At 53.7% G+C, this 16,538-nt stretch overlaps 1 protein-coding gene across 2 annotated transcripts in view; it reads left to right on the top strand.

Annotated features, from left to right (window-relative positions):
• Positions 1 to 63: 63 nt before the first annotated feature.
• Positions 64 to 16,538, top strand: part of ZMAT5 (zinc finger matrin-type 5) — a 22,293-nt gene continuing 5,818 nt past the window's right edge. For both annotated transcript variants that reach the window (XM_040251015.1, XM_040251014.1), the window contains exons 1-3: positions 64 to 158; positions 11,650 to 11,804; positions 14,896 to 14,958. In XM_040251015.1, coding sequence (XP_040106949.1) covers positions 11,678 to 11,804; positions 14,896 to 14,958 — 190 coding nt within the window. In that variant the 5' untranslated portion in view covers positions 64 to 158; positions 11,650 to 11,677. The remainder of the gene's footprint in view (positions 159 to 11,649; positions 11,805 to 14,895; positions 14,959 to 16,538) is intronic.

Below are 16,538 nucleotides of genomic sequence, written 5' to 3'. Positions count from 1 at the left end.
CGCTTCCTCAACTTCCGCTCTGTTTCCGCTTTGATTCGCAAAGGTTTCTGGGAAGGGCGGGCCGCTCCCCAGCGGGAGGACTACGAATCCCAGCAAGCAGTTCACGGCGTGAGGGCGCCGGAGGAGGAGCTCGGAGCCGCCGGGCCCCGCCGAACCAGGTATGTTCTGTGAAGGGGACATCGAGGGAGAGTTTCTCCTCACCCCCCCGCGGGAGGACTTGGGCTCTCCCAACTAGATCGGCGAGCCCCGCGGCAATTTAACACGACGTGGACTGGATATATGGGCGAGGCCTGGGTGCCCTATCTCAAGCTTGTCCTCACCCCTGTCGCCTCTGTCAGCCCCAAATCCAGGTCTAGAGTTGGGACCTATGGCAACAAGTCGGGTCCAGCGGGCTAATTTCCTCTGCCCGACCCCCGGGGAAGAGGCGATTCTGCCCCTGCTTCCTATACTCCTCATCCCTGGGTTTCGCAAGCTGACAACCTGGCTTGGAAGACGGGAGACCTAGATCCACTTATTCTTTCCGGGAATAGAAATAACAAGAACTTCGGAGGACGAGGGCGGTCCAGTAAATGTTTTCTAAGAGGCCCTGGGCCCTACGCTGCGGATCCAGTGGTGAACCAGTCCCTGCGCTCATGAAGCGCTCGTTCTAGTGTGTGTGGGGAGGGGCAGTAATAACAAGTAATAGTTAGAAGAGCAGAAGACAGGTTGACTGGGGAGGGAGTGGTGGTAATATTTTAGCCAGCGTGCCCAGGAAGACACTTAACCCTAGACCTGAGTGAATGAATAGTAGCAGTTCAAACAGGATAACACTGGTGCAAAGGCCTTGAGACTGCTCTGTTCTGGGATGTTCCAGGGGAAAAAGTAGAATGGACTGTGAAGTAGCTCAGATCAGCTCATATCTGACCTTGTAACCCAGGTAAAGAGTCTTACTTTTTCTTTTTTGCACTAGGAAGCCACTGATGAGTTTTAAGCTGGTGTGTGACATGATGTGATTTACTTTCAAGGTCATTTCTGGCAGCTCTCCAGAGATCAGACTGAAGAGGGGAAGTTGCTGTGGTGGGAGTGGAGGCTGGATGGTGATTTAGATTAGGGTGTGGATTAGAGTAGTGATCAGATTTGGGATGTATTTAGGGGGTGGGGCAAACGGAACAGATGCATGTAGGGGGTTCAGTTCAGTCGCTCAGTTGTGTCTGACCCTTTGCACGCCAGGCGTCCCTGCCCATCACCAACTCTCAGAGTTTACTCAAACTTATGTCCACTGAGTCGGTGATGCCATCCAACCATCTCATCCTCTGTCGTCCCCTTCTCCTGCCCTCAATCTTTCCCTGAATCAGGGTATTTTCCAATGAGTCAGCCCTTTACATCAGGTGGCCAAAACATTGGAGTTTCAGCTTCAACATCAGTCCTTCCAATGAACACCCAGGACTGATCTCCTTTAGGATGGACTGATTGGATCTCCTTGCAGTCCAAGGAACTCTCAAGAGTCTTCTCCAACACCACAGTTCAAAAGCATCAATTCTTCGGCGCTCAGCTTTCTTTATAGTCCAGCTCTCACATCCATACATGACCACTGGAAAAACCATAACCTTGACTAGATGAACCTCTGTTGGCAAAGTAATGTCTCTGCTTTTTAATATGCCATCTAGGTTGGTCATAACTTTCCTTCCAAGGAGTAAGCATCTTTTAATTTCATGGCTGCAGTCACCATCTGCAGTGATTTTGGAGCCCCCCAAAATAAAACCAGCCACTGTTTCCCCATCTATTTGCCATGAAGTGATGGGACCAGATGCCATGATCTTCGTTTTCTGAATGTTGAACTTTAAGCCAACTTTTTCATTCTCTTCTTTCACTTTCATCAAGAGGCTCTTTAGTTCTTCTTTGCTTTCTGCCGTAAGGGTGGTGTCATCTGCATATCTGAGGTTATTGATATTTCTCCCGGCAGTCTTGATTCCAGCTTGTGCTTCCTCCAGCCCAGCATTTCTCGTGATGTACTCTGCATATAAGTTAAATAAGCAGGGTGACAATATACAACCTTGACGTACTCCTTTTCCTATTTAGAACCAGCCTGTTGTTTCACGTCCACTTCTAACTGTTGCTTCCTGACCTGCATATAGATCTCTCAAGAGGCAGGTCAAGTGGTCTGGTATTCCCATCTCTTTCAGAATTTTCCACAGTTGATTGTGATCCACACAGTCAAAGACTTTGGCATAGTCAATAAAGCAGAAATAGATGTTTTTCTGGAACTCTCTTGCTTTTTCGATGATCCAGCAGATGTTGGCAGTTTGATCTCTGGTTCCTCTGCCTTTTCTAAAACCAGCTTGAACATCTGGAAGTTCACAGTTCACATACTGTTGGAGCCTGACTTGGAGAATTTTGAGCATTACTTTACTAGCGTGTGAGATGACTGCAATTGTGTGGTAGTTTGAGCATTCTTTGGCATTGCCTTTCTTTGGGATTGGAATGAAAACTGACCTTTTCCAGTCCTGTGGCCACTGCTGAGTTTTCCAAATTTGCTGGCATATTGAGTGCAGCACTTTCACAGCATCATCTTTCAGGATGTGAAATAGCTCAACTGGAATTCCATCACCTCCACTAGCTTTGTTCATAGTGATGCTCCCTAAGGCCCACTTGATTTCACATTCCAGGATGTCTGGCTCTACCAGAAAGAGAAATGGAGGATGACATCAAAGTTTTCACCTCAGCAACTTAAAATCAAAGGAATGATTTTAGCTTCTGTTTGGCCATGTTAAGCTTGAACTGCTCCTTAGATGTCAGATGGAGGTGGTTGTTGTTCAGTTGCTAAATGGTGTCTGACTCTGTGACGCCATGGACTGCAGCACACCAGGCTCCCCTGTCCTCCACTGTCTCCGGGAGTTTGCTCCTATGCGTGCCCATTCAGTGGGCGGTGCTGTCTGCCCGTCTCACCCTCTGCCCCGCCTTCTCCTTTTGCCTCTGATCTCTCCCAGCATCACGTCTTTTCCAGTGAGACAGCTTTTTGCATCAAGTAGCCAAAGTATTGCAGCTTTAGCTTCATCATCAGTCCTTCCAAGGAACATTCAAGGTTGATTTCCTTTCCTTGACTGGTTTGATTTCCTTGTAGTCCAAGGGACTCTCAGGAGTCTTCTCCAGCACCACAATTCAAAAGCTGCAGTTCTGTGGTGCTCAACCTTCTTTATGGTCCAACTCATATCCATACACGACTACTGGAGAAACCATAGCTTTGACCATATGCACCTTTGTCAGCAAAGTGATGTCTCTGCTTTTTAATACATTGTCTCGGTTTGGCATAGCTTTCCTTCCAAGGAGCAAGCATCTTTTAATTTCATGGCTTCAGTCACTGTCCACAGTGATTTGGGAGCCCAAGAAGCTAAAATCTGCCACTGCTTCTGTCCAGAGGGCATGGTGATATGAATCTAGAGTTCAGAGGACAGGTCTGAGCCAGAGGTAAAAGTCATTTGTGAAGGTGTGGCATTGAAAAGCAGGGACCGGATTGGAAACCTGGAGCTACCTCTGACTTGTAAAAGCAACTGTAGTGCCTTATTAGGGGATGGGGAAGAAAAATGTGAAATACTCTATAACCATGACCAGTTATGTTCTATTTGCAAAGCATCTTGGTAGCACGTTGGGGCAGGAGATTGTGAAGCTTCTGGGAAAGAACACTAGTACCTTGCTGACAGCTAGTCTGGATGATGGTAAGTTAAGAGGAGGGGCGAATTATTTTAGGTGAGATGGGTAGGGAAGACCACAGGGAGTTAAGGTGTGGCTTATTTTATTTTTATTTTTTTGCCTTTTTAGTTAATTCTCATTTTGGAGCAAGACTTTATTAAAAAATATAGCTTTCTTTAAGCTATCACTTTCAGTTTAGAAATTATTATTCTATGTGTAAACCTAAAAAAATAAGAAAAATAACCTTAACTTTACCTTTGATTAATGTTTGAACTCAAGTTGAGCAAATGAAATTCCTTTAAACATTCAGCCCTATCTTTAGCCCAATTACATTCCCTTACACATTTAATTCCACTTATACATTTAATATATTTGATTTTCCTTTTAAGTACTTCAGATATATAACCTAACAAGTATAATATCCCCAGAATACTTAAACAATTAACTAGAAAAGCCAATAAATTAAACTTATAAATGTGATCAATTTTAAGTTCTTGTAAACAGTTTGATAACAGACTTAGTCATGTTCTCTTCTGTCACATCTTCTCAGTCCGGGGACTCAGAAAATACTGGTTCCATCTCTGTCATGAAATTGGAATATGGGGGGCCACTCTTGGAAGCTCTTCTAGCACCCCAGGTGTTATATGCAGGTGTTTAATATGCAGCCGACGTTTCCAACCATTGCTAACTCCTCAACTTAAAATAACCAGTCTCAGACAAATCACTGATAATTTATCAGTTGTGTGCTTGTGCTCGGCCCCTCAGTCACGTCAGATTCTTTGTGACCCCATGAACTGTAGCCTGCCAGGCTCTTCTGACCATGGGATTTTCTAGGCAAGAATACTGGAGTGGGTTGCCATTTCTTCCTCCAGAGGGTCTTCCCGACCCAGGGATCGAGTCCACCTCTCCTGCACTGGCAGGCAGATTGTCTACCACTGCACCCACTGGGAAGCCCGTTTTATCAATTATCTAACTACAGGTTTCAATTTTTATATTTTAAATTGGAATCAGTTTAATCAATTCCTGAGAAAACATGCTTTTCTCTTGTATACTCAACAGAAATTATTTTCAGTGAGGTACTTTTAAATACCAAGTATACACTGATTATTAATAAACTTAGGACAAGAACATTAATACAGTAATCGAGTTGCTCTTCTACCTCTATTTTCTTTGCTAAAAAATGATTGTCTACATTAATCAAAGTCCATGAAAAGTGAAAGTGAAAGTCGCGTCAGATTCTTTGTGACCCCATGGACTCTACAGTCCATGGAATTCTTCAGGCCAGAATACTGGAGTGGGTAGCCTTTCACTTCTCCAGGGGATCTTCCCAACTCAGGGATCGAGCCCAGGTCTCCCACATTGCAGATGGATTCTTCACCAGCTGAGCCAGCAGGGAAGCCCAAGAATACTGGAGTGGGCAGCCTATCCCTTCTCTAGCGGATCTTCCCCACCCGGGAATCAAACCGGGGTCTCCTGCATTGCAGGTGGATTCTTTACCAACAGAGCTATCAGGGAATCCCAGTCAAATTCCTTACGTATATCTTTAAAAAAAAAAAAAAGATGTATTCATTTCTTCTTTATTTTTTACCGTGCTCTGTCTTCATTGCTGTGCACAGGCTTTCACTCCTTGTGGAGGGCGGGGCTTCTCTTTGTTGAGGAGCCCAGGCTCTAGAGCGCTGGCCCGGTAGTTGTGGCACATGGGCTTAATTGCTCCCATAGCATGTGGCATCTTCCCGAACCTGGGATCAAACCTGTGTCCCCTGCATTGGCAGGTGGATTCTTAACCACTGGACCACTGGGAAGTCCTATATTTTCAATTTTAAACTCTCCTGGAGTGTGACAGGAGACATAACCAGTAAGAAAAGTGTTTTATCCACTTTTCTGAGTTATGCTTTGCTTTCCGGTCAAGTCGGGGTTTCAGGACACTGAGGGTGTTCATAGACCAGCAGATTTGCGACTGGGACACGAATTTGGGGGCTGTGTCCACCCAGGGTGACTACCTTCAGCAGAGGCTGCCGGTGGCATGCAGGGGAAGAGAAGGTTGATGAACAGTGGAACCTCAGTTCTCCAGGCTTTTATTTCTTGGGGGTATCTGCTAGGGGGGTGCTAGACTCACTGGTTAGAATACAAATTTCTCCAGATCTGCTGAGTCAGAATTCCTGAGGATCCTATTCAGCAGGCTTCATTTTTAATAAGCTCCTCACCAGGAGCAAAGGAAAAATTTGAGGAGTTGTTTTCAAAGGGTTGATCTGATGCTGCCCAGGGTGGGCTGAACTAAGGAGGCTGGTTCAGGGGCTCAGCAGTGGCTCAGTGGTAAAGAACCCACCTGCCAATGCAGAGACATGGGTTTGATTCCTGGTCTGGGAAGATCCCTTGGAGAAGGGAATGGCTACCCACTCTGGTATTCTTGTCTGGGAAATTCCATGGACAGAAGAGCCTGGTGGGCTACAGTCCATGGGATCTCTGAGTCAGACACGACTTAGCAACTAAATAACAACTACAAACCAGATGTTATTGAAATAAAAATGTGAGAAAAAGGAAATAAAGGGCAGGGGGAGGCTGGTCTTGGTGTGAAAGGGTGAGATGTGACTTGGACAGCGGTGGCAGAGAGTCCCGTGGTATTGGGAGCCCAGGCTTTGGGGTGGTGGGGGGGCGGGTGGAGAAGGGAAAGGCAGAGATGTTTTGGAATTGGGGCGTGTGGTTCAAGAGCCGCCTTCGAGTGATTTTTTTGCCTGTCCTGTTTGGAGCTCTGTCCTTTCAGGAGGCCAGGATGAGAGAGCTGCGTGGTTGCTACAAGACCCCGGGGGCATCTGAGGGAGACCCTTAGCATCTCGGGGGTCCCATCAGGGGAGACATTTGGGTCTCCTAGGCACTGCTGTTGGAGCTGGGTCCCGAGCAGGCAGTCTGCAGGCCTCCCGTGTGGGGCGGGTCTGATGCCACCGACTCCAGACGGCAGGCATATGCGATGCTGGAATGTTGCGGTGCTCCTAGTGGGCGCGCCACAGAGCCGCCCTCTGGCCAAGGTTTGCTGTTTACCCGGGGCCTGGCGGTGCCGTAATCAGAAGAAATGACAGCAGGTGAGCCCGAAGGCAGCATGTGGAGAGCGCAAGCCTGGCTCATTACCAGCTGCCTCCCAGCCCCCTCGGCCGAGCTGTTGGCTTGTTTTAGCCTTGTGCCAAAGCCAGCTCTGGACCCGAGCTGCTCACGATAAAAGGGACCGAGAATATCGGTGGAGCAGGCTCAGGGAGGCGCTGGGGAAGGGAGCGCCGCCCCGGGACGGGCGGCGACAGCGCTGCAGGTGCCTGGGGTGTGCCTGCCGGCCCACCCGCAGCGCTTGGGCTGATGAGAGGCCATCAGGGTCTCTCCCAGTCGCGGCTTTGAGCAAACTAGGAAGTGAGGGTTTCTGAATGTGTGTCCCCACCTGTGAAATGGACGCCCTGGTGTCTGCTCAGGGGGTCTGTGAGGTCAGGCAAGAGAATGCCTCGCACTACGGAGTCAAATCGGACTCTCTTTTCTCCCCTCCTCCTCTTCCCCGCATCTCAGCTCAGTGGCCATCCTTTCTTGGAGCCCGCTGGGTGTGGGCTAAGTGGGTCGGGGGTCTCTGCTGGGGACAGAAGCCCTGCGGGGAGGGGGAGGGTGGCAGACTCGCCTTGGGGGCCTCGTGTCTCTCTTCTTGTCCTCATGGTCGTCCCCATATTCAAGCTTACGGAGAAGAGGGTGGGCGAGCCGGTGAGCAGGCGGCGCGAGGCCTTGGGCAGGGATGGGCAGGCCCCTCACTCGTCCCAGCAGTCGCTCTGCGTTTGAGCAGGTACAGCTGCCAGACGGACAGACAGTGCTCTCTGCCCTGGTGGAGCTGTGTTCTAGCGGGGACACAGCCCATTTAACAGTAAATCAGCGTGTGAGATGAGCTCTGGAAAACAGAGCAGGTGGTGAGAGGGACAGACGTGTCTGCTGCTGAGACTTTGGCTGCAATTTTGAATCAGGTTTGGAGGGGAGGAGTGAGCCCCCCGGGTGACGATGGCAACAGGATTCACAGCCTCCACTCTCCGCGGTGGTAAATTCACAGCAGCGGTGGGGTTCCTATTTTCTAGCTGAGGACAGACTCCGGGAGATGAAAAGGACTTTCCGGAGGTCACCCAGCTGATAAGCAGTAGTGCTGGAACTCAAACCCAGGCCTGTGTGACCCCAGAAGGTGGTCTCCCCCGAGCCTTGCCCTCTGCCCCATGGCCACGAGGGGCACTCTGTCACCTGGCTCAGGTCCAGGGAGCCAGCAGATGCTGTTGCCACCGCAGACCTGGTCTCCGGGAGTGGGCGGGCGGTGCCACCTGTGTTCCCGGCGAGGGAGCGGGGCCGGAGGGTCCCGTGCTCCCGGACAGGGCTGCGCTCACATGGAGCAGAGCGTCCTCGGAGGGCGGGATGAGTCACGGCTGCGGAGAGGGCCCGCTTACTCAGCACCCTCTGCTGGCATCTGGGCGCCAGGGAGACGTCCGGCCGTGCCCACCCCCGCCCCTGCCCTGACCTCCCGCTCAGGACTGCCAAGCGCGGTGGTGCAGGCCGTGCCCTGTGCAAGGACGCCTGGCACGCTCCGCTTGCCGAGCTGTGTGTCTGTCCAGAGGGCTCTGCAGCCACAGCCCCTCCTAATGTGCGCCAGGGCACTGGAGCGGGAGGTCGGGAGCCCTGGAGGTTCACACCTGGGCGGTGCCCAACCGAGGTCACCTTGCTGGGGGCCAGCTCCTGCCCAGGGTCAGGGCCTCTGCCTCCTGGGGTCAGGCCTGTAAAGGTGGCAGGAAGTGCTGGCCCCCGTAAAGCCGCTCTGCTCCCCAGACCGCATTCCCGGGCATGGGGGCCCGCAGAGCTGCCGAGCGGGCGGGGGTCTTAGGCTGCTGTTGGGGCTGCGAACTAGCCTTGTGCCGCCTTGTGCTGGGTGCTGTGGATGGCTCACTTCCCTTCTCCTGGCCTCACTTTCCTCATCTGTATTATGGAGCAGCTGATCACAGAGGTCACTTGGGCACTGATACCCTGGCTTTTTGGAGGCCAGCAATAATGATGGTGATGATGGCCAATGTTTCTTGAGGGCCTGCTGTGGGCCAGGCTCTCTGTTACGTGTGTGTGTGTGTCTGTGTGTGTGTGTGTCTGTGTGCTTTTAGAGATCTCCTGGCCTAGCTACCTACCTCATGCTTTCCATGTGGGGAGACTGAGGCCTGGAGAGGGCACGTGACAGCCACAGCCTGGCAGAGCCGGGACAGGATGCACGGCCCGTTGACCTGTCCTGGACAGCTGAGCTCTTCCCCTGCCTCATGAGGGGCGGCTCGGGTGGGCAGCGGGGAGGAGGCATGGGGGGCTGTTGCTGCTGCGGCAGCCCTCAGCTGAGACTGGTGTGTCCCCCGTGGCTTGTGCCTGTGAGAGACAGAGGAAAACACAAACACACGTGTACACAGACGCAGCCCAGCCCCAAGGGCTCATCATTTGAATCGGTGTCACTGGGTAGGTTGAGGGAGGGGTGTATAGTCTTCATTTCCTGGTGGGTTGGTGGGTGGCTTTCCCAGCAGACCTGAGCCCCAGGCATGACGAGACCTGCTATTCTTCCTGGAGGTGTGATCTGGAGCACCCCAGAGCCCCTCTCTGAGCCTCAGTTTCCTCCTTCGTAAATGGGATCATGATACATACCTCTTGGGACTTGAAGGGGCTGTGTGGTCCTGGGGGTGTTGTGAGTAAACAGCAGAGGAAAGCTGTCATCAGTGCGATCTGTTGGGAGGAGACTCTCTTATCCATGGGGAGTGTGGGCTCCAGAGCCATCCCCGCTGTGTTCTCAGCCGGGCCTGGCCGCTCTCCAGCAGCGTGAGCTTGGCTCAGTCCTTTCCCTGCTGGGAGTCTCAGAGCCCTCATCTGAAACCTCACAGGTTGTCCTGAGGATTCAGTGAGAGGATGCCTTCTTGAGCTTTGAGCCCAGTGCTGGCCTGTGGTAGGTGCTGACACCTACCACCATACTACCTGACATTTATCGTGCGCTTGCACAATGCCAGACATCGTTAGCGTTATTTACATGCTAAGTCGCACCCGACTCTTTGGCAACCCCATGGACTATAGCCCACCAGACTCTTTTGTCCATGGGATTCTCCAGGCAAGCATAATGGAGTGGGTAGCCATTTCCTTCTCCAGGGTAACTTCCTAAGCTACGGGTCGAGCCCCCGTCTCCTGCATTGGCAGGTGTGTTCTTTACCACTGAGCCCACCAGGGAAGCCCTGTATTGCTATTTCTCTTTTACTAATAATTCATTTGGATAAGCAGACTTCTGTGTGCTGCTCTCTAAGCAATTAGCCAGCCAGTCAGACCCACTGCCCTGTATTCCTAGCTGGAACCTAGGGGCCTGGAGGGGTCTGGGGTCACGCAGCTGGCTTCCCAGTGACTTGGGGGGTTTTGCTCAGCATCTGCCCAGAGCCCTTGTTCCATCACAGCCTCCCAAGGATCGCCTCTCCCCTGGTGCTTCCCCCTGCCCATTCCTCTCCTCTGAGCTGCTTCAGGCCTTGTAAACGGCTTGGTTAAGCACTCAGCCGTTAAACGTTCATCTCTTACAATTTCAATCCAATTCCTATAAGTTTATTGGCAAGACGGGGTGTATTAGAGCTGCCAAATTTAATATATCAAGTCCGTGTGTCTGGGATACGGTTTCTCAGCAGTAATAGGAGAAGAGAGGTTTTATACGTTTTCATTTTGAGTGACTGTCTGTTCCCGATCCCATTACTGCCCTTGACTTAATGGCTGCTGTCTGTCGCGGGAGCGGCCTTCTCCAGGGGGCTCGTTTGTCTCTGTGTCCCTCCCCATTATCAGGAGGGATACATCCCAAGATGTATCTGTCCCCCTCTGGCTGCCCTGTGGATCACCTCTCAGCTTTAACTGTATTCTCTGGGCCCCAGGGGGCCAGGTTTTCTGCTGCTGGCCTGGGCTGTTACCTGGTGACCTTGGGGAAGTCACTTTCCCTCTCGTCCTCGGGGCCTCAGGCACCCACTCTGGGAAAGGAGGGGTCAGACTCTAGGACCTGAAAGGTGTGGGACGATTCTGGGCTCAGCCCTTTGCCGATCCCACTTGATGGCCCTGAGTGGACCCGTTTGTCCTCTCATCTTGTGACACCAAACGGGGACCCAAAGGCTGGCCATGAGTCGCAGAGTTGCCACCTGCCTCCGGCTGCGGTGGTTACCACCGGTGAGGGGTCTTACAGGTCTGAAGACCCTGAACCGTTCTTGTTTTCCTCTGTGATCACCACCTGAGCGTTCAGTGCCTGCGTGCCCGCCCGAGCCCTCCGGCTTCTCTAAGCCTTGAGCTGGTGTGGAAGAGCAGACACCAGCGGTGGGATTGTCAGGCACCGGGGTTGCCTTCCTCGTACCAGCTGTGTGGCCTTGGGCGAGTCACTTCCTCTCTCTGAACCTCAGTTGTTCCCATAAGGAAAATGGGAATTAATGCATGTGTTCAACACACATTTGGTTGCCTTCTCTGTACTGTGCACCACTTTGGGGGCTGTCGCAACACACAACAAAACTATCCCAGCCTACAGGCGCACATTCCTGTTGAAGAGACAACATAATAAACAGAACAAATAACGTTACTTCAGAGGCGGTAAAGTGGAACAGGGAATGGGGAAAGCCAAGCAGAGGGCTCTGCCGTTGTCAGTGAAGTCGTCACGGGAGATTACTGAGAAGGCAGTGTTTGAGCAAAGATGGAAGGAGCACAGCTCTGAGAGGGGAGATGAGAGGTGTGGGGGGCCCTGCGGGGGACTGGCCAGTGGGGGGCAGGCGGCCGTTCTCCAGCCTGGCTGCAGATGAGAACCCTCAGGGAGCGTTGAAACACGCTGGTGCCCGTGTGGTTCCTCCCAGGCTGTTTGGGAGCCTTCCTCCCCCGGCACAGGCCAGGCCCCAGACGCACCCCTCTGCTCTCCGATGGGCTGGTGGCGTGCCCTCCATGCTCTGACCCAGCGCCCTGACCTTGCAGGCAGTGGTAGCTCCCAGCGCGGGTCACCATGGGGAAGCGTTACTTCTGCGACTACTGCGACCGGTCCTTCCAGGACAACCTCCACAACCGCAAGAAGCACCTGAACGGGCTGCAGCACCTCAAGGCCAAGAAGCTCTGGTACGAGATGTTTCGAGGTGAGCATTGCAGGCTGGGTGGCCCGGCAGGGGGAGCCTGGTCTCCGATCGCTCTGATCATCCATGGAGAAGCACCGTGGGCCAGCGACCATCCTGGCCTGGGCTCTCCGAAGAGCCAGAGAGAGAGGCCCGGGCTGCTGGCCCCTGGGGCAGACGGGCCCTTGGAGGGGCAGGTGGCAGGCGCGCTCCTCTCCCTGCAGTCCTGACTGGAGGCTCCATTCTCAGAGCCCTTGCTAGGCTCTGGGGGACACCGGGGACAGGGACAGGGCCTCTCTGAGGAGCTGGTGTTCCAGCCCACAGCTTAGGGAAAAGCCTGTGCTCCATCCTGAGCAGGTGTTCTTGTCGCAGGAGAGAGGGCGAGGAGGAGGGGCTGAAGCTGGCCACGGGGCTGGGGAGCACCTGGAGTGCACCTGGCTGCCCGAGAGGCTCTGAAGACCGAAAGGTGAATAAAACAGGGCCCTTCTGCCCCATGACCTCACGCCCCGTTAGGACAGCGCGGTCAGGGCGGAACCCCTGCTGGCCTTTCCCTCCAAGCTCCAGCGCGCTGGCCACGGCCGGTACTGGCCCCTCCGCTGCCAGGCCTTTCCTGCTGTCCTGCCCTCCCTGGGGGAGCCCTCCGGGACGCCCTCTCCGACCCCTGGGCCAGGGCAGGTCATCTGGCTGCGTGCTGGCTGTTTACATTGCTCATAGCCGCATGGATTAGTGTGACTGTCGGAGTGGAAGGAAGGACCAGGTCTGACTTGTCCTCCACTAAATCCTCATCCTGGCACAGCGCCCAGCGCCCAGGACGTGCTCGGGAAATGTTTGCTGGGCGAATGTCTCAATGAACGAGCAAACAGACCCAGGGCAGTGGGGCAGCTGTTCATCTGGAGAGCTGAAGCGAGAAGGACCAATGGGGTCAGACCTCGAGAAGCCTTGAATGACGGGCAGAGGGGCGGGGCCTGGGGTGGGGGTTCTCAACCCTGGGTGCATTTCAGCATCACTGAGGAGCATTTTCTCAAGCCCTCCCCTCAGATGAAATAAAACAGAAGCTGGGAAAGACAGGCTTGGGCTCAGTAGACTTGAAAAGCTGCCTGGAGCTTCTGCTGTGTGGCTAGAGTTGGAGCCAGCAGCCAGATGCTGGGCAGCCTGGAGCCCTTCCCCATAGGGTTGTCTTGACAACCTTGTCAAGACTCAGACTCAGCCCCTCTTCCAGTTTCGCTATCCTGCCTGGGAGATGGGTGGCAGGGGAGGCTCTGAGCAGTGTCCAGGTGCCTTCCACGGGCCCACCTCCCCAGGGGAAGCCTCTGGCACCAGCGGGGTGGGCTGAATCACAGGCCTAGTACTGACAGATGGACCCTGCTCTACGCTGCCAGCTGCACCCACGCTCCGGCAGGCAGGCCGGGAGTGAGTGCTCTGATAACTGACTGCAGACCTCAGCAGCCCAGCCCCACCCCCAGCCGTCAGCTGGCCCACCTGGGGAGGTGAGGGGCCCCCATCAGCCAGCTACTCACTGCTGGCACTCAGCTGCTCAGTCACGTCCAACTCTTCGAGACCCTATGGACTGTAGCCCTCCAGGCTCCTCTGTCCAAGGAATTTCCCGGGCAAGAATACTAGAGTGGATTGCCATTTCCTCCTCCGGGGGGTCTCCCTGACCCAGGGACTGAGCCCGCCCCTTCTGTGTCTTCTGCATTGCAGGCAGGTTCTTTACGTGCTGAGCCATCAGGGAAGCCCAACACCAAGGAATCAGCAGCCACACAAGAAAGGCCAGGGGCTTGAGACTCACAGAGAGGGTTCAAACTTGGCACTGCCAGTTCCTCTCTGTGTGCCCCTTTTCCTTGCGTGAACCCCAGTATTCCCATCTGCAAAATGGGCCTATTTGCATATATGATGGGTTTATGAGGGGTCACGGAGTAAGAACTGCTCCTGTTGTTTGAGCTTCCACTTCTGGCTGCACATTAGCATCACTGGGGACCCTGGCGCTGAGGCTGCTCCCAGCTCCACTTTCCCGGCAAAATTCTAATGTGTGGCGTCCTCTGCCAACTGCTGTCCATCCATTAACTTATTAAATGTTCACAGCAGCCCTACCAGGTGAGCGTTTTCCTCTCATTTGACATGTGGGGAACCCAAGACTTGGAGAGATTAAGCAGCTTGCCTGGGATCCTGTGAACCTAGGCTCCGAAGCCCCTGGTCTTTCCTTTACCCTAGCAGCCTCTGGAAAAGGTGGTGGATGGACGGGGAAAGTGCACAGCCCAGGCCTGGCTGTGCCCTCCTCCAGGGCGACGTGAGGGGTCTGGGTCAGGTCACCATCCTGTGTGCCTCGCTCACTCACAGATTTTGACCAATTGATTCCTTGCCCACCAAGGAGCACACAAGGTTTAAACTTCAAACAGAATTTAAATTCCAACATATAAGATTTAATATTCAATATGAGATTCCCTGGTGGCTCGATGGTAAGGCATCTGCAATGCAGGAGACCCAGGTTCGATCCCTGGGTTGGGGAGATCCCCTGGAGAAGGGAATGGTAGAATCTCAGGAAGTTGCGATAACAGTACAAAGAAGTCTTCTGATTGAACCTGGATCTCCTGCACTGTGGGTGAATTCTTTACTGACTGAGCCACCAGGGAAGCCCGGGAAACCCACTTCCCTGGTGACTGGGTCAGTAAAGAATTCACCCCCAGTGCAGGAGGCACAGGAGATGCGGGTCTGATCCCTGGGTCAGGAAGATCCTCTGGAGAAGGAAATGGCAACCCACTCCAGTATTCTTGCCTGGAAAATCCCATGGACAGAGGAGCCTGGCAGACTACAGTCCATAGGGTCGCAAAAGAGTCAGACATAGCTTAGCGACTAAACCATCTGATACCAGGACTTAAAAAAACTCCCCAGGTGATCCGCCATGCACGGTTGAGAGTCCGGACCTCACACCTGTCCTGGCTTTGGCCGGGTGGGGCTGAGGTCTCCTGAGGCTCGGCTCCCTCTCCCCGCATCCCTGCCTGTGGTCGTCCCCTCTTACCCTCCTCGCTGGGTGAGGCACTCTCCCCGTCCCTGGTGTTGGTGGTGGGAAGTGCCCGTCTGCAGCCACAGTCTGAGCCCAGCTCCTGTCTCCTTGCAGATGCAGCTGCCATCTTGCTGGATGAGCAGAACAAGAGGCCCTGCCGGAAGTTTCTACTGACAGGTAAGGTGCCCTGCGCAGTCCAGGTCCCTCCCTTCCCCTGCCTGCCTGGGGTCCATCTGGCCTGCCTGGACCTCTGCACAGCGTGTCCCCTGCCCTCACCCCAGCCACCACCCTGAGCCCACTTTGTGGTCTCAGTCACTGGGGGCCTTCCCGGGGGCTTATGCCTTATGACAGCCAGGGCTTGGTCCTTAGCTCTTCAGACCTCAGCGTGTGATTTTATCAGGTCACCCAGGACAAGCAAGCGCTGGGTGAGCGAGAGCCTGCGAGTCAATCCAGGAGACACCAATGGGTGTAATAGACTGGCTGATTAAGTTAGCCTGGGAGCCCGACCTTCACTGCGCCCTCCCTCTCGGCAGGCACGGCTGGAGACGCTAACAGGTCGACAACAGCGAGAAGCTTCAGAGTTCAAACAAAGGGTGCTGGGTGTCACTTTCACTGCTCCGTACCCAGCTAGTAAAGATGCATGTAGTTCCAAGAGCCAGAAACCTCAGCAGGCAAAGGAGCCAAAGGCAGGTGAAAACAAGGGCAGGAAGAATAGGGCAAGGCTGGAGAGCAGTTTGTCTCCTCCAGGCTTGTCCCGAGGTCCTGCTTGCTCACTAAGGGTCTGGCCCTGAGGTTCCTCGAAGCCAAAGCAAAGAGGAGCACCGTGGTGGCTAGCAAGGTGTAAGAGGGAGCTTGGCACCCGGGACAGGTACTGCTGTTGGCCTCGGAAAGCGGGGTGAACCGCTACGCTCCCCTCAGGAGATGGCACTGCCCCCAGGGTCTCCTGAACATGGCGTGGTCCGTGAGGCTGTCTTAGGGCACCTCTATCTCCTGTGTTTGTTTTTTTCCTAATTTTTGTTGGAGTCCAGTTGATTTACATTGTTTTAGCTTCAGGTGTCGGAGAAGGCAGTGGCACCCCACTCCAGTACTCTTGCCTGGAGAATCCCATGGACGGAGGAGCCTGGTGGGCTGCAGTCCATGGGGTCGCTAAGAGTCAGACATGACTGAGGGACTTCACTTTCACTTTTCACTTTCATGCATTGGAGAAAGAAATGGCAACCCACTCCAGTGTTCTTGCCTGGAGAATCCCAGGGACGGGGGAGCCTGGTGGGCTGCCGTCTATGGGGTCGCACAGAGTCGGACACGACTGAAGCAACTCAGCAGCAGCAGCAGTTTCAGGTGTACGGCAAAGTGACTCAGTTACACGCATATTTCTATCACTATTCTTTTCTCATGTAGGCCGTTACAGAGCACTGATGGAGTTCCCCATGCTACACAGCAGACTCTCATCAGCTATCTGTTTTATATACAGGAGGGTGTGTGTGTCAGTCTCAGTTTATCCCTCCCCCAGCCCCACAGTCTCTTGTTATCTTGAGTTACTTTTTAGTCTCCACAGTTGAGATTCGGAAAGCCACCCTGGACTTTGGTTGCCTCCTTGACAAAGCTGCTCTGAAAGCCTCTCTGGGGAAGCAGTCCAGCTTTTGTGCCCCACCCCCAACCATGAGCCCTGGGCAGGGGCCGCCAGCGGGCCAGGCACGAGGAAGCAGGACCCTCACAGGGTCCTCCCATAGTTTGATGGGACTCGGGTAGGGGGAGTT

Source organism: Oryx dammah, unplaced genomic scaffold, assembly GCF_014754425.2.
Source record: "Oryx dammah isolate SB20612 unplaced genomic scaffold, SCBI_Odam_1.1 HiC_scaffold_12, whole genome shotgun sequence".
In the NCBI taxonomy this organism is placed as follows: Eukaryota; Metazoa; Chordata; class Mammalia; order Artiodactyla; family Bovidae; genus Oryx; species Oryx dammah.
This window is presented reverse-complemented; position numbering and strand designations above follow the sequence as displayed.